This window comes from Bactrocera latifrons, unplaced genomic scaffold, assembly GCF_001853355.1.
Source record: "Bactrocera latifrons isolate USDA-ARS-PBARC rearing strain unplaced genomic scaffold, ASM185335v1 scaffold_37, whole genome shotgun sequence".
NCBI classification, from domain to species: Eukaryota; Metazoa; Arthropoda; class Insecta; order Diptera; family Tephritidae; genus Bactrocera; species Bactrocera latifrons.
Genome location: NW_017537012.1, coordinates 1,128,202 through 1,154,675, shown reverse-complemented (window position 1 = coordinate 1,154,675; position 26,474 = coordinate 1,128,202). Strand labels below are relative to the sequence as shown.

Genomic DNA, 26,474 nt, shown 5'->3' with positions numbered 1-26,474 from the left:
CGTTCAGTTTGAATGGCAGACAGAAGCTGTAGTCGATCTGAGCGATTACTCCGCAAATTATATCATTGCGTTAGGCAATACCTATTACTAAATTTCAGCTCATCAATTAAAAAATCTAAACCAAATTTTTCATAGATTGCTTGGTTGTCTTAGACAATAATTCGTGCAAAATTTCGTTACAATATTTCCAAAATTTAAAAAGTTTTCCTTACAAGGTTGCACTGGTTCAGTTTGTAAAAGAGCTACATATATACTAAAATAGTCGTATAGCGACCGTTTCAAGGAATCAAAGAGAAAAAGCGACCTGCACAAGATTTCAAATCGATGTTAGCTTATAAAAAAGGTAATTCAGGGTATAAAAGTTGTAAAGTTTTTAAAATTCATAATTCATTATGCTTTAGTGGTAAAAAAAAAAAAAACTACGGGGCACTAATGCTACCCTTAATGCAGCAGCTTAATACAAAATTATTGAAAGAGGGGGTAAAAACTTTTTTTAGTACATGCAGCCTGGATGTAGGCAACAATTTTTTTGTGTTCCTTTCTCGGTAAAATATCTGTTGTTGTTGGTTCAAACTGTAGTCAGCTTAGAGGCAGATTTCAAAGAAACATATTACTACATTTTTTCTTTAATTTTCTTTTTTCTTTATATAACTTTTTAAACTTTTTACTAGCTTTTATTAAAAAATGATGAAGCCCTTAAAATTTATGGCGTACTAATGCTCGGTTGTTTTGTCCCTAAACTTTACTAACAATCCATTAATGCAGGACCTTTGTCCATAACGATTGCATATGAAGCATATTTTTTGGCACATGAAGCCTAAATGTAGGCAACAACATTTGTATGTGATTGTTTTTGCAAAATATTTGTTACTTCTGATAAAAACTACATATCGTCAAAATACGTCAAATATTATATATTTTTGCTTCAAAATATGCTCTGAAAACCATCTTAAAATATAGAGCATTAAAAAAGCAACACATTTACTAGAGTATTATTTTTCTAACCAACTTTTTAGCAAAAATTAAATAAATTAAATCGAAAACTTAATGTGCTGCGGTCCGTCTTCCATCACCAATGCTTGTCAATATCGCCCCAAATTGCCACTGCAATTGCAATAGGACTGATGTCTTCATTAATTTTCTGACCGCTGTTAAACAGTGAAGCAATCATGAATATTGTCAAGCCATTGACACTTAATGTTAATGACAGTCAGCAATATTGGCACAACTACTGCCACCATTGCAATGAACTCTATTTACCAACAACAACATCAATAAGCGCATGCAAGTTTGTGCAACATTTACCACGATTTTAGCAGCAAATGCGTGATTCACGCCCACGCGATTTATTTTTTTAACTTTTTTTGCTGTTGTTGTTGTTATCGTTACATGGTCGTTGCTCCATTTCATTTTTTGTACTTTGCATAATATTTTTTCGTTTTTTTTTTTTTCAAATTGCCGGTTGTTATAAATGATGTGGTCACATTTGTTTCGGCCAAAATGAATTACAGGCGCGTAAAATAAAATGCAAAAAAAAAACATGTATAATGAAATAAATTAATGAAAAGTGCGTTGCAAAAGTGCTGAACAAATTGAAATGTCAATGGGAGAACGTGAAAAAATGGTTTCAATAAAAATTAACTGCTTCAAAAGTACACTGTATGCTCGAAAAATACATTTATATCTTTGTATTTGTGCGTATGTGTAATTGCTCTTAATGAAAAATCGATGTACGCAATGGCAGTGACAAAATTATTTAATTGCTTTAACAAATGGTCAAATGAATGTGGATATATTTGTGAGGAAAGTGTGAGTGAAGTGCGAAAAGCAGGGTTGATTTCGTAAAGAAATGTGAATGTGAATTATGCGTTGTAACACGATGAGGTTAGCTTCTTCAAGGCTTTCGGTGCTAATGGAATCGAAGAGACTCGAATCCCTTAGAAGAGGCCGCCTAAATGTACGCAACGTTTGCGATTTTGCATTTTATTGTATTTTGACTTCCTTGTATATCTGTAATGTTTTTCTTTGAACTGGTATCAATAAAACAAAACAACTTCTTTAAATGTTTGGTACCAAAGCCTAACTGTAGGCAATAATTTCAGTTCTAATTTCAATACCGCCAATTACAACACTTTTTAGTAGTATACCCCGAATGTAGGCAACGTTTTCAGTGTACTACTTCCATATAGAGCATATACTGTAAACTAACTACTCTACTTTATTTCGCTCACAGAATTTTTATCTATCTATCAGTAGCGCCTGCATATAGGTAACGTTTTCAGTTCTCTATCATTTTGATTCAAACATTCATATTTAAAAATTTGCCAAATCTCTTAGTGTTAAAATTACAGAAACTAAAAATTTTATAGGTAATTCTGATTTTCAATAATTTTTGTACAAAACCAACTTTTTTCGTCTCTTCTTTAAAAAAAGTCATACCGCGCTTTTTTCTTCCCATTCTTCAAACCCTACACACTCACGCCGTTCAAGCGCAATCATTGGCGATTGCATGCGAAGGCTTAAAATGAATAATTAACAGTAAAGTGGCAGCACATTGTAAAATGCAATTACTTGCCAACTTGCAACAACCTACACCATACACCATACATTTACACGCCAATTTTAACTACATGACGTTGTCATAAATTTAATTATGCGCCACACAGTTTATGCCACGCGTCAGCTACAATCAGTCACTACCAACAAATGCCGCCAACGCAGCGACGCTGCTGCATGCACTGCCGCTTGTTGATACATACTAAGGACTCTCGCATGCACAACATAGTTGTCAACACAATGTTTTATTAATTTCTTTGCAGTAATTTACTGTATTTTTTTTTAATATAGTGTGTATAATTTTTTACGCCGACTTAATTACATGTTATTTACTTAATTTTGTTTTGCCTGCAATGTGGAATGAAAAACAAGCGTTATCAAACAGAAAAAAAATCGAAATTTATGTAAGCCTATTGCTGTTGTTGTTTTACGCTTAATTGCTCATTGAAATTTGTATGTGCGCTTGTAACCACGTTGTAACATGCGTCAACTGTCACATCAGCTGTTTTAGCTGTGGGCAGGCGAATTGCAAATTACGCGGAAGACACAGCCACACAATGAATAGAAACATATTTTTATTAAAAAGTATTAAATTTAAAGATAGATGTACAAAATTATATTTACTGACGTCGTTTGGTGCCTGCTAAATGGAGAAAATTTTCGATATCAGTTTTCAGACGATGGTTACATAAAGTTGCTGCCAGAAAACCATTTCCAATATCAGCCTAAATGTTGGCAACAGTTTTTAAACAAGATAACAAATTGAAAAAAAAAAACAATAGTATTTTACAACTTTTGTATTAGAATTAAGTATCTTTAAATATTTTTGTCTTGTTTATAATTTTGTTCAAGCCTTGAAATCTCGAGACTTAATATTGTTCGCGAGACTAAAGTATATCGGATTAATGCAACATATTTTCAATAATTAAATTGCCAACGAAACTAATAATAAATAACGTTAGCTACTGTATAAATTTTATGGACTTTATTCTATGAAAATATTTGGCAGAAATTTCTAAAATATTTTCACAAGAAATCAGACACGCAATATAGTATGTCACCAACAACGCCAAATAATTCTACATTAATCACTGAAACAACAGAAGTAAATAAACTTATGAAACAGCACATAATCAACGTTGATATTGCCAGTAGTTATAACTAGAATACCGAAAACAAATGAATGTAAATTAGAGTATTTAGTTGTAATTGAATAGACAAACAATAGTTGCGAATGACATTTCATATGCATGCAAGCGACAGCAAAATATTAAAACTAATTCACTATAAAATAAATATTACATTTCAAGGATATTTTTTAATATTATATATTTTATATTGTATAGAGCTGAAAAGAGGCTATAAAAATCTATAATTCGAAAAACGGTTGCCTACATTTCGGAGTAAACAGCAAAGTATTTGCAAAGTCGCACAACTTGTGCGATATTAATGAAATTCTTCCACCTAAGTGCTTTCAAGTGATATACGAACAAAATATTTAGGGATTTTAGGAGCTTTTTTTATATTTTAGGGGATAAAATGCTAAAAGTGAAGTTTAATGTTATATTAATATTATTTTGATATTTCAATGTTTTTTATTATAATATAAATCTTTTATTTGCTCAAGCGTTTGTACAAAGCATTATTTTATTTACCAGCTCATCAATTCAAATTTTTTTTTTTTTTTCATTTTATCTAATATTCCATTATTCTTCCCCCATTTTACTAAGTCACTTCCGCTTTTATCCCAGTCACTGCTATTACCAAATCCACTTTTTTGTTAGTCTGACAAAATTAAATATAAGTTTATAAACTCAGTAATTTTATGCATATAATGCTTTCATTTTATTCGCTAACACTTAATTTATATTCATTTATGCTTCGCTTCTCTGTTGCTTTGTTATTTCATGTCATGGTTTTTTGCACTAATCTCCTAACCTCCACTGCTTTCTAAATTGAAAAATACATAGTGGCACTTAAAGAATAAAAAACTGTGTGAAAAATATTGTCCCTCGGTCTGTTAATTTTTTGGCATTTACGGCCTACCACCGTGTGTTCTGTTTCCTGCACTTCGTTCTCCAGACTTCACATTATGCATTCAAGATATTATTGGCTTTTCGATAAGTTTAAATAAAATAAATCGGCTTAGTTTAAATCGTTGCTTTGTTGGTATTATCGCTTCAAATATGACATCATCGGCACAAATGATTTGACATTAAAGATGGGTTTTCTGGTATTCTAAGTTTGCCGTTTATTATATGTATATGTCTATTGTCTTGGTTCAAGTTACCACTTGGATATCAACCAATTTTATTTTAATCTCGCCTACTACCCTGTACAACAAGAAGCAAGAGTATAAAATGCACTTAAGCATAAAACTTCATGCAGATATCCCGTAAACTGACGAACCTTATAATTAAGAAACTTTATAATTAAAAAAAAAAATCGATTAAAAAATCACTGGTTCGAATCCATAGACCCCAGGCGAATTTGTTCAAAACGATACTTAGAAAATTTCTGACATATACGATTTCTTAGAAAAACATCGACACGCACTAATGTGTATACAGACCGAAATGAATTCTAAGCTGACGAACAAATTTTCATAATAAAAAAAATTCGCCTCAAAAATCGCAGACTCGAATCTATACACTCTTATTCAAAGTTATTCAGAATGACCTTTAGAAAATTTCCTACAAAAACTATTTTTTACAAAAAATCGACCCGCACTTATGTGCAAACAGACAGAAATATATTATAAATAAAACTAAAATTTACGTGTATAGTATATGAATTTCAAATTTGCTTAGAAACTCACCTTATTTGAACATACCGTGGCTATATTACTCCACCCGCTTTTTTTTTATAAGAACACTATATTATGGCACTTAATATCCGACACACGCGACATAAACCAACCGAGAACCGCAACGCACATGTTACATTCATAAATACACTCATATAGACACCCACGATAAAAAAACCGAACACGCACTTAAGGAACTTGCACATTATCGAGGAATTTAACGCACTACGATTTTCGCGACACTATTTTTTGCAATAATGAACGATTTTAACCTTACCTTAACCTTACTAAAAACACAATTTAATACTTTAAGAAATACTTTTCACTAATTTTTAAAATATTACGTGTGTCCACTCACATTACCACTTGTAAATAATTATTTCTACTGTTACATTGCATTCCTCAATTGGAATTTTCCTCTTATTTCGCATTCCACGATTCTAGAAAATTCGGCACAACTCTTCATTACCTATTATTATATGCATTATGTTTTGAAGGTCAACTTCGAACATTAAAAAATTTGCAACAACAATACAAAGGATCATAGCATCACTCACTTCCATTTCTTAATAATGAGATGAGCACGCAGCTAATACTCCTATTGAGCACACAGCTTAGTCACGTACATATGAGCGAATGAGTGCGTATATGCAAGCGCTCTGCGCAGCACTGATATGCAGCTGTAACGCTGTTCGAAGTAAGAGCGCATAGCTGATAGAGAGAGCTTTGCTGCGATGTGTGCAAGCGGCCTGCGCAGCATTGATATGCAGGTGTAACGCTGTTCGAAGTAAGAGCGCATAGCCGATGAAGAGAAAATGAAGTGAGCTGAGCTGAAAGCGAAAATTAACTTATGTAAATGCGAGGATGTTGGAAGTTTTAGAGAGAGGACATATTTAGAATGCGTATTGAAATGAAATATTAAGAGATCAAAATTGCAAAGTTGTTCAGAGTATTTATATTGCATTGACTGTCAATGTTATATTACAATAGAACAACAACTCTTGATTAACTATTATTATATGCATAATATTATATGTAGAAGGCTAACTTCCAACATAAAAAAATTGCAACAACAATGCAAATAATTAAAGCGTCACTCTTTTATAGTTCTCAATGAAGTAGGAGAGAAGTGTATACATAATGAAAGTTATATATTTACATACATGAATAGCTAAGAAAAAGAATATTTAAGAATGTATTGAAAATAAATTCTATAAGAAGGTACGACTTTTTATTAAAGTGATAAAATATATAGCAAAGCACTTCATTGGTCTCTACTAAGCCTCCAGACTTAAGGCAGAATCAAGATGTGTCCTAACTATTTCGTTCAGTGAAGTCTTGAAAGTTTTTACTTGGTGCAGAATACGAGTTTAACTAAAATACGCATGCAGCATGGTTTTTTCCAACTCCAAATCTGACTGTAATGCTTTCAATTATGCACATTCGCGTGCAACAAAACAAACAAACAAACGTGCCGCACGTAACAATGCCAGAGATAAAGGATAATGCCGTGCGAGTACAAAAAACTAGAAAACCAAAAGCGGGAAGCAATGAAAGGCAGCATTGAAATTGCAAATAAATTATACAACATGTTCTATGCCAACAGAAAAAATGGAATAGAATAAAATGAAAATACATACATGACTGTGGAAAATTCGCTGAGCGACTAGCTTAAATTGAATCAGTAGAGTTAGCAGGCGCTACAGCCGCATAAATGCCCGAATACGAACACACACGCACATGCAAACATGCTCACGACGAGTATCGATAGCACGCTGTGGCTGAGTATTGTTGCATGAATATTTATAAAAGAGAGTCGATATTTGATATTTTTGTCTGCCGTGTAGGACTAGTTTGCTGGCGATATCAGCAAAATTTCTAATTATATGAAAAAAATGCTTGAGTTTTATCATTTAACAGCCAACGACTATGCACTCAGGCAAATGAAGAATTAATAAGACATTTTAAAAAATCTCACCAGAAGTTTAAAGAAATTATTCATACTGGCGAAAGACGAAAGTGGTTAAACTACCCCGAAAGTAACTAGTTGTTAACTATTTTTTAATATAATTATTTTAGCAATATTTTAACATGCGCCTCTAAATTATGGCGAAAAATTAAAAAAAATGCAAATACTCCGAAAGTAACTAGATGGTAACTAATTTTTGAAATATTTTTATTTTAACACTATTTTTAAACATATGTTACTAAATTTAAGGCGAAATGTGAAAATAAATCAACTATTCCGAAAACAACTAGTTACTAACTAAGTTTTAAAATATTACTTTATCCATATTTTAACATGCGTTACAAAATTACTAAATATGATTTAATGCAAAATAATTCAACATTTTGCAATAATATCAAATATCTCCAGAATGTAAAAATTAAGATCTAAAGAATATAAATTATGAATAAAAAAAACTTGAAGAAACAAAGCAAAAAAAAAAGGCATAAAAATGAAAAACTTTAACTCACCCGAAAGTAACTAGGTGTGTGAAAATGTTTGGATTTATCATTGGTATATGACAATTATACAAAATACCGAAAAATAAAATTTGTCTGTTTGAATGTAACTAGTGTAACTGTAAATAATATATTTGAGCCTACGTTATTAAAGTTTTTTCAAATTATCCCAACAACTTTCATAAAATTATACCGTTACTTTTACATCGGAGTATCTATACCTTAAAAGATTCAGTTTCGTTATGAGTTATATTTTTCTTCCACACTAACCGCCCTATCCAAGCATTTTGCCTTCCTTAAACACCATTTAAATGTACATGTGCTATAAGGGTAGGGGCTACTACCCAATAGCCGCTTACATTATTACTCAAAGTTAAGCGCACTTTAGTGCAGTCAACTCAAAATCGAATAGAAGCACGCTCATACCTAGTGTAACAGAAGAAAAAACAAGTGTCTAAACAAGTGTTGCGACAAACGCACATACAAAACAGCAATACATTCTAATAAATGTAGATAGCTTTTCAATGACAACAAGATCAACGTTGGCATAGAAAGCAATTTTACGCTTGCGAAGGCGTGAAAGCCTTTGTTCGTGTCAATTTTACGTTACGCTGGCTACATATTCGATTCACATTCGAATACCGACCGAGAAGACCGGAGCGACAAGAAACCAATACAGCGATGGTTTAACCAACAAAGCTGCAAAAAAATTGAAGAAAGAAGTGCAGCGCGTACGCATATGTTGGACAAGCCAATCAGACACACACACACCCATTAACATTCTGTTTTGGTATAGTAAAATATCTGACTGAATGCAAAAGCAAATATGTAATCGTATTTTGAAAGACTTCATACGTTGGTTGCGGCTAACAGATATACAAGTACGAAGGTCAAAAAAGACAAAAAATAAATAAAAACTAAAAACATTCATTCACTTTGTTGGTAAAAACTGCTGGCTATACAAAGGAAGGCAGCGCCGATTGCTTTGTAGCAAACCGTTCTTGAGTTAATAAATGAATTATTTATGAAGTGATTTCTTCCATTGTTTTCAACAACTCGGCAGCAAATGCTTAGGCATATGTGATGCAAGCGAAACAGAGAAAAGTAATAAAAAATATTGCAAAAAATGGAAAATGTTGGCAGAGGCAAGAAAATGTTGCAAAAATTTGTAAAAGCTTTGAATGGTGATTTTTTTTTATGTTGAGGACTTAATTCTTCTTCTTTTCGGCGCAGACACCGCTTACGCAGTTATAGCTTAAGACTCTACATCCAAAGTAAATGTTTGTAGATCATTGCAGTCACTTTATTTTGGCTTTGTAACAACTTATAATTTTTCTACTGGCCTTTTTGCCTACCTGTGGGCACCTTCACGTCAAAGTTGTAAAAGTGTTAGCAACTCACATCTTTGTACGATTCTCAGCTTTCTGGTCGATTCCAAAACTTCCATATTGAACTTGTTGCCTACATTTAGGATGTGTTTAGAAAAAAGTTAGCAGAACAGACCTTAGTTTTCTTCCAAGTCTCCTAGCCGAATCTACAATTAACCATGTCTCCTTTTCTGCTTTGATAGAATACGCCAATTGATTCTTGGTGTGCAAGATAGCCTAAAAGTGAGCTATACATAATTTCGATACTGAACTAGTTGCCTTCCTTTAGGCACCCTCACATTAAAATGGTGAAAAAGTTAGCAGAACAGTTCTTATTTTACTTCTAAGCCTGCTGGTCGAATCTATAATTAAGCGTATCTTATTTTCTAAAAACGGAAACCATCAATTTTTGTTGTGCAGTGTTGATAATGAATTTTTCCTATATTATGAACTCAATAAGTAAATGTTAGTAAATTACTGCGGTCATGTCAGAGGACTTAAAGTCTTAGGAGAAACGACTTTGTTGGCAAGTAATTTGGTCTAAATATAGAAAACTTAAATTTCCATTTTAGACATTTTGCCTACCTTTAGGATGAAGAAAAAATCAATGCAATGGAAATAAGCAGTTCAGATTTTTGTTCACTGCTTAGGCTTTTGATCGAATTTATAATGAAATATCTCATTTTTGCTATTTGGAAAGAATACGAAAATTCTAAACATAAATGAAGTGCAGAAATATTATTTATGTAGTGGAGAGGTTGCTCTGTTTGGCTGTACGGCCTGTATTCATTCTGATGGTATGTCTTTTAACATTTAGGCAACCTTACAAATTTTAAGTACTGGCACATCGTATGAAATATTTTAAGGCATTTGCCGAGTAAAGTGTTCAAAAGCAAAACTAAATCTGAGCCCATCCTAGCTACGTAAAACAAACAGTTGGAGACAGGGTCTCGTATAGGGTACCACATATAATTCTAGGCGATTCATAAAGACGGAAATATTTAAATGTAATATTTTGGTTGGAAAATATTGAATCCAAGTATATTTTTGATGAAATTGTCGAACTCCGTACTGGATTTACATACATTTAATACAAAAAAGTGATTCACCGTTGATTAAAACGAGAAATTTCTAACTTTTACGAAAATATTTTACATTTTCATTAGATCCTGCTGTTCAGTATTTGAAATTAAGGTCTAAAATGTGACAACGCAAAGCCTTTGCTTTGATACCGAACCCAGAATTTGATCCAATTGAGCTTAAAATTTGCCACAAAATTGTATGATGCTGCATTTAAATATTTTACCTTAGATATTTCCATACATATTAATTCAACCATATGAACACATACATCTCCAGCGAAACTCAGCCGTAAACGATTCTTAAAGCATGTAGATATAGTAGAAGGTATATAAAGAACCCAACGAACAACGAACTCTTAAGTAGCTGCATTGGAACTCAATAGCTTCACTTAGGCAAGCAATTGAAAAGCGACGGCACTCAAATTAAAAGCCGAGAGTTTAAGTCAGACGCGACCGCAAAGGAAGCACAGACAGCAAAGAAGCTTGAAAATCTTCAACTTCCTTCAGAGAAAAGGTAGACAGAATATTACCAGCTACAAATACATACACTCAATTACGTACATTACAAAAAAACGTACATTACTCACACACTCTAAGTATTTTGCATTGGATTTTGTTGTTTTTCAACAACTTAAGTTAGCAATTAATTTTTTTTCGCAGCCACAGGTTGTAGCTGAATTGTTGTTACACTTAAGAAAAGAACATTTTACTTCAATGGAAATTCAGCTAACGGCTGCAGGTGAACTCGCACTCTCATTGAACCAATCTCTCACAAAATGCGCGCATCTAAAGGATGCGAAATGCAGTGTCTTAAGACATTATTTTCTTATTCTTAGCGTAGGCAAATACCGAAAAGGAAGTCAGTCGCTGGCGCTAAGTAAGCGTCTACAGCAGCCGTCTGTCTGCCAGCGAGCAATAAAACAAGAGTAGCGCTTTTGCGTATTAGCATTGTTTTTGACAACGATTGGCCTTAAAAATGCTTGTTGAGCAGACATTTTAATTAAGCGTCGCTGATTACTTATGACGGCAGAGTAAGGATGGTTGGCTGCATGTAAGGGAGACTTTCTAAAGAAGTGACTAAATGCAGTTCATTATTTGAATGATTTTAATTGTTCCGTAAATATATGGCCAATCAATGTTGTCTGCCTTCAATTTCCTAAATTTCTGAGATTGAATAGAGTGAGCATCATTAAAAGGCTAATCAATTAGGCGGACAACTTGAGTTTAATACTCAGTGCTTCTTATTTATTTGTGAAGTTAATGTAGACAGTACTGGAGGCATAAATTATTTAAAGCTCAGAAAACTTTAAGGAGAGGCAGTGAGGGGTATTATTATTATATCATATATATACATACTATATGTAATCAGCGTACAGGCGTGGAGTTTTAGGCCCATCCGCTTAATGTGTAACTCAATATTGGACAGCGACGTTGGACGCTTTTCGAGCCGAGTTTTCTCTCTCTTACACTCTCACTTTTTCCCTCCCTCTCTTTCTCTCCCATTCTCTCACTCTCTCTGACCCTTCCCCCTGATGGTAGGGGGGACCCCTCCAGGGCGGGGGGAACCGAATATACCCGCGGCAAGGCATGCCTGTCGTAAGAGGCGACTAAAAGCCATATGCACTATGTCAGGCTTTAGAGACCATGTTTTGATGTCAACGGGAACTCAACTGGAAGTAGCAAATAGTTACAAAGTCAGACCAAAGACTATAACCTGGTACCACGGGGAGCAATAAGCCCTTGGAGGTAACTCCAATCTGCTCATTGGGTTTGGCCATTTGGGGAGATTCGTGGTGGCTGTGGTTTATACCTAAATGCAGGAAGGGCATTTTGTCCAATGTGGAGTCGCACTGTGGCCGGGTGCCGGACCCAAAGTACCGCAGAGGTTTTAGATGGGCCTCGTACCCGACCAAGGTGACTAGGGTGTCCCTATCCACCCGAACCAATTGGAACCAAGGATTAAATGCAAAATGCATTTATGCTTTGGGGCGCTGATCAATGCATTGTATTGATCTACGTGCTTCTAGCAATAGAAAGCACCGTGGAGTTTAGTCTTTCATAGACAGGTATTCACGTTAAAACACATTGGCTCTCTCTCTGACCCTCTCTCTTTCTTCCTGTCCCACTCTCTCTTGTAAGATGATTTATGCTAAGTTCAGGATGTTTTCACCGATAGCTGAGTTACATATTTAGGAGTTCTTTTCGTTTAATTTTGCAAAGGACTGTACAACAGTTTAAGTGTGATCCTCTACAAGCTGGGCGTTAGCCATTTTACCTAAACTAAGCACCATTATGTGTATGTAAAATGCGTTTATATTTTATTTAATATAATATAGCTATAAACACCATAAATACCACAACTCCTTTATTGAATTTCCGAAAGCTATAGGCCAAAACCTCGATAACCTCAAAAATAATTATGAAATTTTAAACAATAACTGCATTTAAATCTAACTCGTGCGCCGAGAATAAATTAGCTGCAGCCACAATGCAGCGCTGTCATAATTATGTTAATAATCCAAGCAATTTTGGCAAAGCTACGCGACACACCCAGCGATGCATGGTGCGATAATTGCAATTACTATTGTGACAAAAACAATGTTATCAAATTTCAAAACAGCAGCAGCTGCAGTGGCAAATGCACAGTTACACATGTGTACGTACGAGTGATGCCATGTCAGCAAAACACGCACCTACACATATAAATTGATCAGAAACTAGTTTATAATTGTGTTTGAAACCCCTGAAGGAATAGACGCATGCGTGGTGTTTGTTTGAGATATCAACCAGCAAATTTAAATATATGTTTTCTCTTCAAGAAGCTGCTAATATGTCGGAACCGCTGATATTGTAACACTATAGCATATGACTGTCGTACAAACTGAGCGATCGGTATAAAGTGTTTGTATGGAAAACTTTTTCGTTTGGGGAGATATCAGCAAGAAATATGGTATAAGTAGTCTCTAAAGCAATGATGCAATTTCACTAAACAAATTCGTTCGTTTTATTTACAGCTATAAATTTAATTTCTCTCCAAGAATAACCACTTCTCTGTGCTTCTGCTTCGACTTCCCGTCTCCAGGTGTTGGCTGGTCTTCCGCGTCTGCGGCTTCCTTGCGGAAATATGGTATGGGTTAATCTCTAAAGCAAAGATTTAGCCTCACAAAAAACTGTTCATATCGGATCACTATAGCATATAGTTATCATATAAAATAAAGCAAACACTTTCATACTGGGTACTTTTATTTTGTGTAGTGTAACCGCTACGCATTAGTGTGTTAAACAGCCTGACAGTGCATGAATACTATTACATTTGAGGCTAACGAAAATTTGAAACTTGCTGAATTTGAAGTGACAGTTGCGTACAAAGACAATGCTGCTGACCTCGCTGTTTATGAGTGATTTTTGCGACACAGCAACGTGTGTGTGTGCACCTATTTGTATATTGAATATGTATGTGAAATGATATTTTATAATATTGCAGCATAAATGCTAGTTACTAGAGCGGCTTATATAAAAATATACACTAATTTTGATATACAAATGATTATACATATATAGTATAAGACACAGTGCTGCCATTTCAACTGCATTTGTATAAGTGTTAAGTTATTATGCTATGTTAAGGCAGAGAACTGACGTCAAATGCCTGTCAAAATAATGCATAAGCAATTGTGCACACACACCCACATGTACACAAGCCGTTTGCAAGAGTATGCATTTTGTCTGTGTGCTGCTTCAACGCTCGTGCCACCGAAAGCAGTGTTGTTATTGCTGCTTTTGCGCCACTGCTACGCTGACTACCGCTTGCTAATGTTTATTTTGTTTATTGGTACTGCTATTCCATTCAGTGTAGTTGTTGTTTTGATTGTTGGTTGCTGCGCTCTTGACGCTTATTATAAATTATAATGATTTCGCTGAATCTGCACTCATCATAAGCCGATTGCTTCGATAGCCTGCCCGCCTACCTGCATGCCGGCCACCAACTGCTGCCTGCTGTCGACTGACTGCTATGCTGTTGTTACTATAGCAACTAATGCTGGAATAACAATAATAGCAATAACAACATGCAGGCATGTTGATCAAACCGTTGTGTTGTGAAATGCTGCGTGAATGTGTAAGTGTGTGTGTGTTACTGTGCCTGTCAATGTTATGTGTTCATTTCGCTGGAAAATTAACGCGTGAACAACGGCAGTAACATTGTGACATCAACGTAAGACAACTACTACAGCTACAACTATACATATATGTACATATATATGAAGGGTTAACAGTAATCGCTGAAGCTTGGCGTTGGGTGGCGAAAAGAGCTACGAACGTGTGTAACACACTGACAAGCGCGCTGAAACTCTGGCATATAAATGTATATATGTACATATATTAGGGTGGTAACAAAGAAAAATGTTTTTTGGCTTGGAAATCGCAAAATAAGTTCATAGACCAATACAAAAGCACACATTAGGGTAGTTACAAGAAAGACATATTTTTTTTTTCACTTGGTACTAAGCAAAATTGGTTGTTAGACCTATACAAAATCTATAAAAAGAAAAAAAATTCAAGCAGTTGAAAGTGATTAAGAGGTGTCTAAGAACCTATTTTGCCGAGAAGCAATAAAAGTTTTTTGATTTCTTATCTCTATACATACATACATATACTTGTATGTTCAAGTACGATTATAGCGTGCTAATACACTTTTATCTACTTTAATTGCTACACTTGATGTAACAAGTTATCTGCTCTAACGGCTAATATAAAATAATGATGAATAGCGAGGGCGCAGCTGACCTTTATCTTTTCATTATACCAATAAAAAGGTCTATTAAAATAGACAAGATGTTTGTTAAGCCCAAAATATATCACTTTGAAGTTAATATTAAGGGTAAGAGTCGACTAAGTCCTTCCGCATCTTCCTCCATATATGTGGTATACCAAATAGTTCCACAGTTTTTGAGTTATCAATTTAAGATAACAATAATGTATTCTCCAAAGAAATTGTTCAGTTCGAGTCACTATAGCATATAGCTGCTATACATACTGAACGACCACCACTGCTTTTTGATTTATTTGTTTAAGTAGGAAGTTTTTAGTTATTTTCATTGTTTTTGTAAAATATTTTTAGCAGTTTTACCATATTTTGGTACTCGGAATACCAAATATTTTGCCGTAATTTCCAAATCTACTTTTTCCCCAACTTTCGACTAATATCTGGCTTCCAACTTGTCTTTGCTTACGACTCTCGCTGCAATTATTAAAATCGTTTTTCTTTTTTGTAGCTACGCTTTTTTGTTACCTCTAGCTAAAATATTCATTTGCATTAATGAGAAATGTGATTTCGTTTTACTTTTACGCACGCTGAAATAATGATTACAATAATTATATCCTCGAGGCGCGTGCATAACTTAAAATGGCAGCGTTATGCCTGCATATGAGTTCCCATAATTGCATATGCATATAATGTAATGCTGATTTTTCCAACTGTAATAAATTGATGCATTTGCTTAATGAAGTTAGTACGATAAAAAAAAAAATACGTGTAAACGTTTGCAAATGTGGATATGACTTTAACAAGCTGAAGTGATTTATGTTGAAGATTGTTTTTGTCTTTGTTTGCGTACTAAAACTGTAGTATAGGTTGTAGCTAGTATATAACACAAATGCTGCGAAGGCATCTAAGACCGCGTACAGCCACCTAAAACTGCCCTAAGGTATGCTATAATAAGGCAGAGGTGGAACCGCTTGAAACTAGCTAACTAGGTTTTTTAAGTTCAAGCTTATTTCTGGCTTTAGGAATTTATTAAGTTTACGGAAGACTTTTATAAAGCAGTCGAACTTATAAACCGTCCGCTAACAAATTTACTACGGCTTAGTGCCAGCTAATTATAACCTTGCCACATATTTCAGATCTATACCTAAGAAAACTATCTACCGACTTCATCATCTATACACAGCATCATGAAAATTTACTGAACTTTCCGTACTTTGAAGTCGTCCATGTCTGACTTACAGTCCTGCGAACACCCTTTCCATATTTTCTATGTGTGTGTGTCTGAAAATATGAGTATTATACTGTCTAAAGTCATCAAAATGATAGCAAAAATGTTTTGGTAAATCTTTTATAAACGCTGTCACATTCCACTAGTACGGATCATATTAGAGTTTGAGGTACTGTAGCAGCATTTTTATCGCTTTTGAACAGAAATCCAAAAACATTTGGAACTTGTTAAGATCCTATGAAACTGTTGAAGTTATAAACCCTTCTCTAACAATTTTACTGCTTCCGAAACTTATTCTGGACTAATAAGGACTCGTTTTAACTTTACCACATACTTATGTTCTACAACTAAGAAAACTATCTACCGGAATTTATGAAAAAATTTCCAAATTCCATTCGCTCATCGAACTACTTTAAATCGACACAATCGGCTCACAACCAATTCATGGCTTTTCATTATTTAGTCAGCTGTTGTTTTTACTTCACATTCATCAACAATACACTGTTGTTGTATTGAATACTGATTCGCTATAATCCCCAGCATTGTTTCGTGCTGTTATTGATGTTTAAGCTCTTTGCCACTTAGGTCGCTCTACTTATCATTATACAGCGAGCAAATCCAATTAGATTATAATAATATGCGTAGAAGTGATTTGCGTTTTAAATAAAATGGAAAATCGAAAACAACAACAGGAAAAACATGAATTCTAAATAGCAAGCGGATTAATAGGAAATTCATAAGCAGGCACAAAATGCGTGAAACGGAAACGAAAATGTATTTATTTGGGGATTAAAATAAAAACCGGACTATAAAGCGTACAGTTTAAGTAAATAATTTAAGCGCTTGAGTAAATTCAAGTCTTTTTTCGTTTGTGCCTAAAAGCAAAATAAATAAAATAGAATTGAGAAAAAATAATATTTTTCTAATTTTTAAAATTTTATAGCAGCTTTGATTTATTTAATATATAATTAAAAAAAAAAATTACTTAAAATATATGTAAATGTATACATACATAATTTTGCTTTAAACCATGCATTCAAACGCAAGTGCACATATCTTCACGTTATTTCACAACCACACAAAAGCTGTTCCGCACTGACTCACAAACTAATTGTTGGCTTTTCTAGCATCTTTTCTATTAAATCACAATTGAGTGGTTGCCATGACAGCGCTTTGTGCTTTTTTGGCAATTATTGTGCAAGTTGTGCAAATTTATTCAAAGAACTCTTCAATTTTTGACGCACGTGCGCTTCATAATTTGTAAATATGTATGTGGCCATTAAAATGCCTAATAAAAATTAAAAACAGGCTAAAAAATACCAAATAAGCAAGTACCTGTGCGTAAGTGTATATTTTGAGAGCAATTGTGCACGCAAATTAAAGGTTAAGTCAAATAACAAGGCATAATTCGGCATGGCTTCAGCTAGTCAAGTTGAAATCGTAATGAATATGGGAGAGCAATAATTGGCTTTTGATTGTCATTTGATTTATTTGGTATCATGCTGAGGAAAACTAGTTACTGGGGAGCTGAGTCGGCGGCAAAGCTTTTTTATAGTTCAAATTTGAAATTAATGCAGGTTTTCCGCACTGCTTTAAGACTTTCGAGGATTTTAAATTTGAAGAGAATATTCCTCAAATAATTATACAAAAATTTAGAAAAAATTTCATTCGTTAGCTTGGACATTCCAAAATATCTTCCTTAAAGGACATTTCAAAGTTCAAGCTATTTCTAAAGTTATAGCCCTTTTATTATTGCGGAAACTGGATTTTTGTAGCTCAGCACGAAACTTCAAACGCACTTTGCCGAACTTACTATTTTAGGTGCAGTTGCATTAATATCAGAAGTTTTAATAATCCGATTCACTTGAAATATGGCAAGATTATTCTTTTTCCTAGCAGATAATACTACCTTAAAAACATTCTTATTTCCTTCAGCACTCTAGCATATGAGTATATAGAATATACAAATTCCAAATTTTAGGTTGACTGTACAAGCCACTTAAAATGTGAGTTTTCTTAGAAAAATTATGGGAAACYACTTGTATTACCATGAATATACTTAATTTTGTAATTGTCGCAGAACATATTCTATCCTTATCAAAAAAATTTGCTTAATATATGAGTTAATGTAGTCTTTCTATTAAAAATTGAAAAAAAACTCCCTTATATATAGAATGCGAAATATATTTTCCATATCCTCGTTCTTCTGGTGTATTGTAATCGGCTCATAATTTTGTGCAACAACGAGATAGATTTTCAAAATGTTAATTTGTTCAAATTTTGACAGTTTCTAATTTTCGACATGAACATCAGCTCAATGCCTCTTACTTCTTTATATATACTTATACAATATATTTTCACTGATAACGCTAAAAAGCACCCGAAATATGACCTTAAACTGACTCAATGGGAATTCTGGCTTATCGCTAATGTGGGTTTTTTCAGTTTTGAATTATTATTAAAATATATATGTAGGTATACGTGGTGCGTCATTTCTTCCACAACATAAATCGACTCGAAATTTTATATACATATTTTCCTTTGCAAGAATCGGTTCCAAAAGAATTATGTCATTCCTATCACTGTTTTTACTTTTTTTTGTTATTTTTTTACTTTTTCGTATTTCTAATTGAGTATTTATAAGACACTTACGCTGCCACACAACATTGCGGTACAATACATTGACGAGATCAGTCAGAGCCGCAGCTCAAGTAAAAGTATTAATGCTGAGATGGCGAATTTGGCACACATTATTTTAATATTTCTAAACATCTACGGTATTTTCGCGGCAGATTCTACCTGTAATAATTATGGTAAGACCAACTTTATATTAACTTGATTAACAGCATAAGCAAAATGGTTTGCCATCGGGTAAAATAGTTTCAGAAAACGCGGAGAATAAGCATCCCTTCATAAAAATCGGCAACAAGTACTACTTTATAAACGAGTCATTAAAGGTAAGGTAGGTGCTCTATAGAGAAGTGATTATTGTTTTTATTAAAAATATCTCTTCGAATAGATGAACTGGTTCGCGTCTTCTTACTACTGCCGCTCTTATGGTGGCGAATTGGCAAATATTGAATCGCCTGCAGAAATGCTGGCACTGCAAAATTACATTTCAGCTAGAAAAATAGAATCGCGACTTTGGTTTGACGGCAACGATTTGGCAAGGGAAGGAGAATACATATCACACGCCACTGGCCGGCCTTTGACCTTCACCAATTGGTTACCGAATAATCCTGACNTTGACGGCAACGATTTGGCAAGGGAAGGAGAATACATATCACACGCCACTGGCCGGCCTTTGACCTTCACCAATTGGTTACCGAATAATCCTGACAATTCGAGCAATGAAGATTGCCTTGAACTTTATTTGTACAACAAAACACTTTTAATGAATGATGATAACTGTGATCGCAAAATTTTTGCGATTTGTCAGTACCCCGAGCGTTATAGACAAAAGTCGCTGACGTATCAAAACGATAACTCTATACTAAGTGGCTTAGTTGAGGCTTTTGCGCAAACTTTTCAAAATTGTAAATCAAGGGCGTTGTGCCCCACATCATAGGGCGTGCGCGGCGCTTATCATTTTGTGTCCCCTTCAAACGAATTAGAGAGGATGACGCCAACTAAGAGTACATAAAGCGAAGGATACATGGCGCTCTTTCAAAGTGCACGACTTCACAAAGTGTAAGTTGTTGTTTCACATTTATACCTGTATATAATTTTGTATTAGTCTTCAATCTTTATACTGATCTCTTACAAACAAAATTAAATAAAACTGGCAAATGGGAGAARGTTGCAATATATTTTTAATTAAGAAATTGTAAATAACATAGCGAGTTTAAAAATTTTGAATATAGTTGTTCAAACAAATATATTTTAAAAAAAAACTTAATCGTAAATATACATACATACGAAAATTAAAAAAATATTGTGAAATAAAGTTTTATATTAGTCTTTATTGCTGCACATATATGGATCATGGAAAATGAAATGAATGCAAATAAATTTCACATTTAATAAGCTTGAAAATAAGTGCTCAAAAATATATTATTTTCAAAACAAAACATTGTGTGAGGTGTTGCCACTGAAATGTAAATAAATATACATACATATGCACATATGTAAATAAATTGTATAGCGATATCTATTGAGAACTTAGCTTTGTAGTCAGAAACGGAAAACAATAAAGCAATATCTGCTCCAACATCTTTTTCTAGCTATTCTCTTTGATGCCATATACAAATTGCTAGATAATAAAGCAGTGCTAAAAGACGAGATCGATCTCATATTGTTTTGTACAAGTAAATTCGTTTAGAGATAAGCTCGAAGGAATTCTTAAAATTATGAATGACAAAACTGTACTACGAGTATATTCCCCCAGAATATGGAAAAATTCATAGCGATTGGTTTAGGCAAAATGTTATGAAAACGATTTTCATCATACACAGAGATTATATAATTTCATTTGATGATATCAGCGTCAGACATTTTTCCGACTATGTATCGATTATCTCGAATTCAGTCTCCTTGATGAACTTTTGATGCTTTGAAGTTGTCCATGCCTTAGTAACAGCGTTGTGAAAACCTTTTTCCTTATTTTTTGACTTTGGCCAAAGTGTCAGAAATATATCATCAAAGTGATAGCAAAGGATCTCAGCATCTTTTTGAATCGAAAAAATTTTCGTTGCTGTTTTGGTTATGCTTTGGTTATTATTTTGGTAAACCTTTAGTTAATATTTTGGTAAACCTTTAGTTAATGTTTTGGTAAACTTTCGATCTAAGTTTGGTAAATTTTTTTGGTTATGAAGCGTTTCAATGCTAGATTCTTAAATACTATCACAGTCACATTCTACTAGTATGGATCATATTTGATGCTGAGTATGTAGGTACTTAAGCAACTATTTGAATACTTCCGATCGGTCAAAAGCCTTTGGAACTACGTAGAAGTAGAGCTCCAGACAATGAACTAGACATTTAACTATAATAATAAAAGCAGGAAACAGGTGTCTATATATTTAATGTATTGGATACGCATATCTTTTCTATGGATAGCGAAGCTTTCATGCGTTATTTTGTGAAAATAATATGAAACAAATTAAATAATATATTTAAAAACCCAAAAACTTTGAAAGATATTTAATTTTTAAATATGCTAACGTAAACTCGCACATAAAACCATAATCAATATAAAAAAAAAAATATTTTCACTTCATTTCTAAAGTTCCAGCGCGTTAAGATCAGCTTCAAAGCAAATATAAAATAAGAGTGGAAGTCAGTTGCCAAAACTGGAACAGTAATTTCATTAAAACAACAATTTTATGCGACCACAAAAATACAAGTGGTAAACAAGTCCATAAGCACCTTGAGCTACTGCCGCCAACACAAACACAACACACAATGACCCTGCAAAGCTACACTACTCAATATAGGTGCCGGTGTGTGCGTGAATAAGCTATTGTATACACACAGGCGTGGCAAGTGAACTGCATGAGGTTGAAGGCTCCTCCCTCTCGCACATGATTTTAAAATTCAAATTCTACGCTGCATTGGCAAAGTTTCACGCTGCAAAGCGAAATGTTGGCGCCAAGCAATGACAATTGCATCACAAATGCAGTGCATGTATGTGTTGGTGTGTGCGTATGTGTGTGTGCAGTGTTATAGAAAATGTCTTGCCATCAAACAGTGCCATAAAACCGCCAGTAATATGATTGTCTATATGCTAATGTAAAGCCTCACTACTCAACTAAAACTAAAACTCGAGCTATGAAATAAGCTTAAAAGCACTAAGTGACAGTAAAATAGCAGTATAATATGCATGTGCTGCTGTGCGCGTGCGCCTACAGATATGCAAAGGATATTAGCAGTGTGTACTGTTACGTGCGTTGATAGCAAAGCAGCTGCTTAATGTGTGCACAGGGAGTGGCAACAACACAGCAAGCCGAGCGTAAGGTCAGCAAACAATGCAGCTGATCAACCGCATATACTGTATGTCGGTTCGTGTATATACATACATATGTGTAGATAGTGTTGCTTGTGTCATAGAATTTTGTGTTGATCGTTTGCGGAATTTAAATTTTATTTAATTTTAGAGTACCCAGCCTAAAATAGTATTGTATATGTGTGCGTATATATGTATATATGGGTAATAGTAAGTGGACAAATGAAAGCAGAGAAAATTTGTATAATTGTAAATGATATTCCGTTACTGAAGGATGTCTCAGAACTGTGTTTGTTATGTCAGTTAAAGGGTGTGCTGCGGCTGAGAACGGGGAGGCACTACAAGGATAAAAAGCACGGTATGAAAACATGCAGTTTTGGAATAAATATACACTATTTTAATAAAATTTTACAGAGCTCTTCAAGCACATATAAGATAAAGCACAGCACAAAACAAGAAGAATTAAATATGATGAGCTTTTTATTTCACTTAAATTATAATCAGAAAAACGAAAAGCTTTCAAAAAATTTGACGAGTTTTTATTTCATTTCAATTTTTATTTTACAAAAGAAAAAGATTTCAGCATTTTTACCGTATAAACGGAAAGCTTTCATCATGCTTGACGAGGTTTTTATTTTTCATTTAATTTATTTATCTTTAACTGTAACCGCATTAAATGGGAAACTTTCAGTAAACTTCACGAGCTTTCTAATTCATGTTTATTTTTATTCCAGAAAACAAACGGTATCACAAACTTTATAAATCTTCTATTTTATTCCTTACTGCAGTCGTATAAAATGGAAAGTTTTCATCAAATTTGACGAGCTTTTTATTTAAAAGATAACTTTAATTATATAAAACGGTAAGTTTAAACTATTATAACATTTTAAAGCTTTCGATAATAATTCAGAGCTTTTTATTTAACATCTAATTTTAGTTGTATAAAATCTAAAGTTTTCACTAAAATTTATGAACATTTTATTTAACACTGACTATTATTCGTATTCGTATTATTCGTATAAAAATTTGTTTTTCAATAACTTAGCAAGCTTTTAATTAAAAATCAAGCTCTATTTTTATACAGAAACGGAAAGCTTTCGCTAATATTTCCAAATTTTTATGTAAAAATGTTTCAAAATGAAAGCTTTCACTAAATTGAGTGTTTATTTTATATAATATGAAACTTTAGTTGCATTAAATGAAAAGCTTCGATAAACTTGCCGAGCTTTTTATTTACTAACTAATCGTATTCTGAACATACTCACAGCATCCATGAAATTAAACAAGCCATTTTTTAACCGTTACTTATGATCATATAAATGTAAAGCGTTCATCAATTTTATGAGACTTTCATTTCATTTAACTATTATCTTAAGAAAAAGGAAGCTTTCCTTCAAACAAGAAACAGCTAATTATAATTTTATTAACCAAAAAACTTTTCAAACTTTACGAGCTATTAATTTTTCTTCCTAATAATACCACATTAAATGGAAGCTTTCACTTTATTTGGCGAGCTTTTTCATAGTTTGTGCATTTTTATTCGGGTTTCAGTGGTATAGAAAGGAGTTCGTTGCATCAGCAACAACATATAGGCTTTGTAAAATATTCTATGAGTTTGCTCTAGAAAATATCGGAGTATTTTAAAAATATCTGAAATACTCCGTTTACATTTAGTAAAAAATGTAAAGAATTATAATTTGGTTGCTAATATTGAGAATTTAAATTTCATTTCCAAAACTTATGACCAATAATTTTAATTTTTAAGCCCACCGTTAGTACCGGAGTCCTGCTTTCACATCGTCCGTCGTACGTGCATAAGACATGTGTGACAAAAACGTGACGCTGAAATGTTGTTGTCGTTGGCGTCTTCACACACACACCTACGTTCATATGAACGTCCACATATATACGTGTTTGTGAAAAATTGTCAGTCACACGCATGATAATACCAACATCTACTGGATATGCATATGGCCTGTCGGCTTGTCGGCTTGTCGGCCGTTTACTGTCCGCTGTCCGCAACAGTGACGCACAGTTGATTGCACTTCAAAATATGGCGCGCCAAAAGTGTGGGAAGCTGCTTTATATCTTACGCCACTCCTTCTTTCCTGTGCAACGCCAGCACTCGTGACCGCTGCCACTCCTTCAGCAGCGTCATCGTCGCCATCAACATCATTACGTTGTCTGTTGCTATTTGTTTCAGTGCCACCTACCGTGCCCTGCCGTTGTAACGTACACCCCAAGTGCCTCGCTCTCATTGTCTGAATATCTTGGCGACAAGCAAGTTTGGTTGTTTTCTGGTTCCTTGGTTGCTCGGTGAATGGCTGAATGCCTGAAATTATGCAACGGCATAAAATGTAGTACACACACACATACTCGCATACATAGTTACCAAGTGAGAGATATCTGCGTTTGTATGCGTACAAATTTGAGTAGCGGCTGTCATATTGCCGTCGCCCCAGCCGCTCGTCACTGCTTTGGCTCCGGTTCCGGGCTCTGCCACTGGGTAATGGTAATAATAATAATAATATAATATCCTCGTATGTATGTATGCAGCGTTGAGCCTCTTTTGTGGGCAGCACTGCCCGTATAAGCCACATGTGTTGCAGCAGGCAGCTCTCACCGCTCTTGCTTTTATGCGCCTTAAAATTGCCCATGTCAGTAGAAAATACAATTTAAATTGCAATTTTGTTACATTTTACTGTTACCACACTCTGTGTGCTATGCATTGCACGCTTTCTGCATGGTGTGGCATGTGAATGGCATACAACATAGGCGGCTTGTGTACCACATATATCCACATAACCATATACTCGTGCATCATATTGTCATTGTCCGTTATTGTTGTGCTCATTGCGAGCGTAAAGTAACTACTCTCCACCATTGTTGTTGCTATTGTTTGGATTTATTATTGTTATTGCATTTGTTGCGCCTTCTTGCATAATGCGTTCTTACCCAATTATGGACACTAGCATTGTGTTGCTATCAATGCAATGCCTACGTTTGCAGCACTGTGGCGTCACCATACTTTCTACTCGGGTATATATAGTGCATGAAGATGAAATGCTAACTACATTAAACCGTTATGGATTCAAGTTTTATTGTGTCACTTGCAGAACCGTTAATATTATTTTTTGTCGACTTTGAAAGCAGACAATCGAGAAATCTATCATTGAAAAAAAGAAAAACGAAAAACGGATTCATCAAACTGAACTTAGTTGGCCTTATTAGACCTTAGCTGCCAAATATCTCCAAATATACCAAAATCAATAAAGAATTGGGCATACAAGTTAGAACATTAAATCGGACTATAGCCTTACAATCCCCATGACAGCGAAAAGAGCAAAGCCATAATTATGACTGAGGTACTTTCCTCTTTGATCTAGATCCTAGTGGTGAACGAATTTTTAAATGCAAGTGAGGAACGAGTCTGTCAGGTGGTTGCCTACGCAGAGGATGTAGCTCTTTTGGTAAAAGAAAATTTCCAAAACTAGCCCAAGGGTATTTAAATGTGGTTACCAAATGGTTAAAGGGAAATGGATTGGCAATAAATCTAAACAAACCTGAGCTAGATTTATTTAATAAAAGACACAAAATCTCTGAGGTTACGCTCCTCTCACTGGGAGGCTAAATTTTTCAATCGTTTGACTGGGTGAAATAATTGGGGTTTATTATTGATACAAAGCATGGAAGCCAAGCAAAGAGGATAGAGTGTTTTCTCAGTCATTTTATACTATTGTAGGGGAATATTCACAAGGAAAAAGATCTCTCACATAAAAAGGTTTTCTGAATTAATAAAACCGTGAGCAAGTCAGTAATGTTGTATGGACTGGTTGCCTGATTGATCGCACTTAAAAAAACCACATTAGCTAAACATGGGAGCGTGTTCAAGGGATGATGTGCGAAAAGCTATATGAAAGGAGGTGAGGTAGAATCATAATGTTACTTCCTCCCCTATTGCCAAGCTTTTGTCAAACCCGAGTTGAAATAACTCGGCAGGCATAACTTTGGCGAACTTAGCGAATTGCCTTATTTTTAGTAATTTATGGTTAAAATTCTTTTGGTTTAACCCCATGAACTAACTTAACCTAACCTATGGCTGACATTTTATCGAATCTATAATATAAGTCAATCTGTGAGACAATATAAGAGAGCAGAATTTTCATATAATAATGATGTCAAATGAAATATTTGCCTTTTTCTATTTCCTTTAGCATTCTAGCATATGAGTATATAGAATATACAAATTCCAAATTTTAG

The 26,474-nt window shown here is 34.2% G+C and overlaps 2 protein-coding genes across 9 annotated transcripts in view; one reads left to right on the top strand and one right to left on the bottom strand.

Annotated features, from left to right (window-relative positions):
* LOC108971988 (CUGBP Elav-like family member 4) overlaps nucleotides 1-26,474 on the bottom strand; it is a 755,092-nt gene that overhangs the window by 538,398 nt on the left and 190,220 nt on the right. The window contains exon 1 of one of the 8 annotated variants that reach the window (XM_018938383.1): nucleotides 5,375-5,708. The exons of the other annotated variants lie outside the window; for them this stretch is intronic. The gene's annotated coding sequence lies outside the window, so the exon portion shown is untranslated. Of the gene's footprint in view, nucleotides 1-5,374; nucleotides 5,709-26,474 lie in introns of those variants that run through there. 8 annotated transcript variants of the gene reach the window in all.
* Nucleotides 18,941-20,059, top strand: LOC108971990 (C-type lectin 37Db-like). Its single transcript, XM_018938389.1, has 4 exons — nucleotides 18,941-19,083; nucleotides 19,151-19,227; nucleotides 19,290-19,495; nucleotides 19,592-20,059. The coding sequence occupies exons 1-4, from the start codon at nucleotides 19,002-19,004 to the stop codon at nucleotides 19,836-19,838; spliced, it is 612 nt and encodes a 203-aa protein (XP_018793934.1). The 5' UTR covers nucleotides 18,941-19,001; the 3' UTR covers nucleotides 19,839-20,059.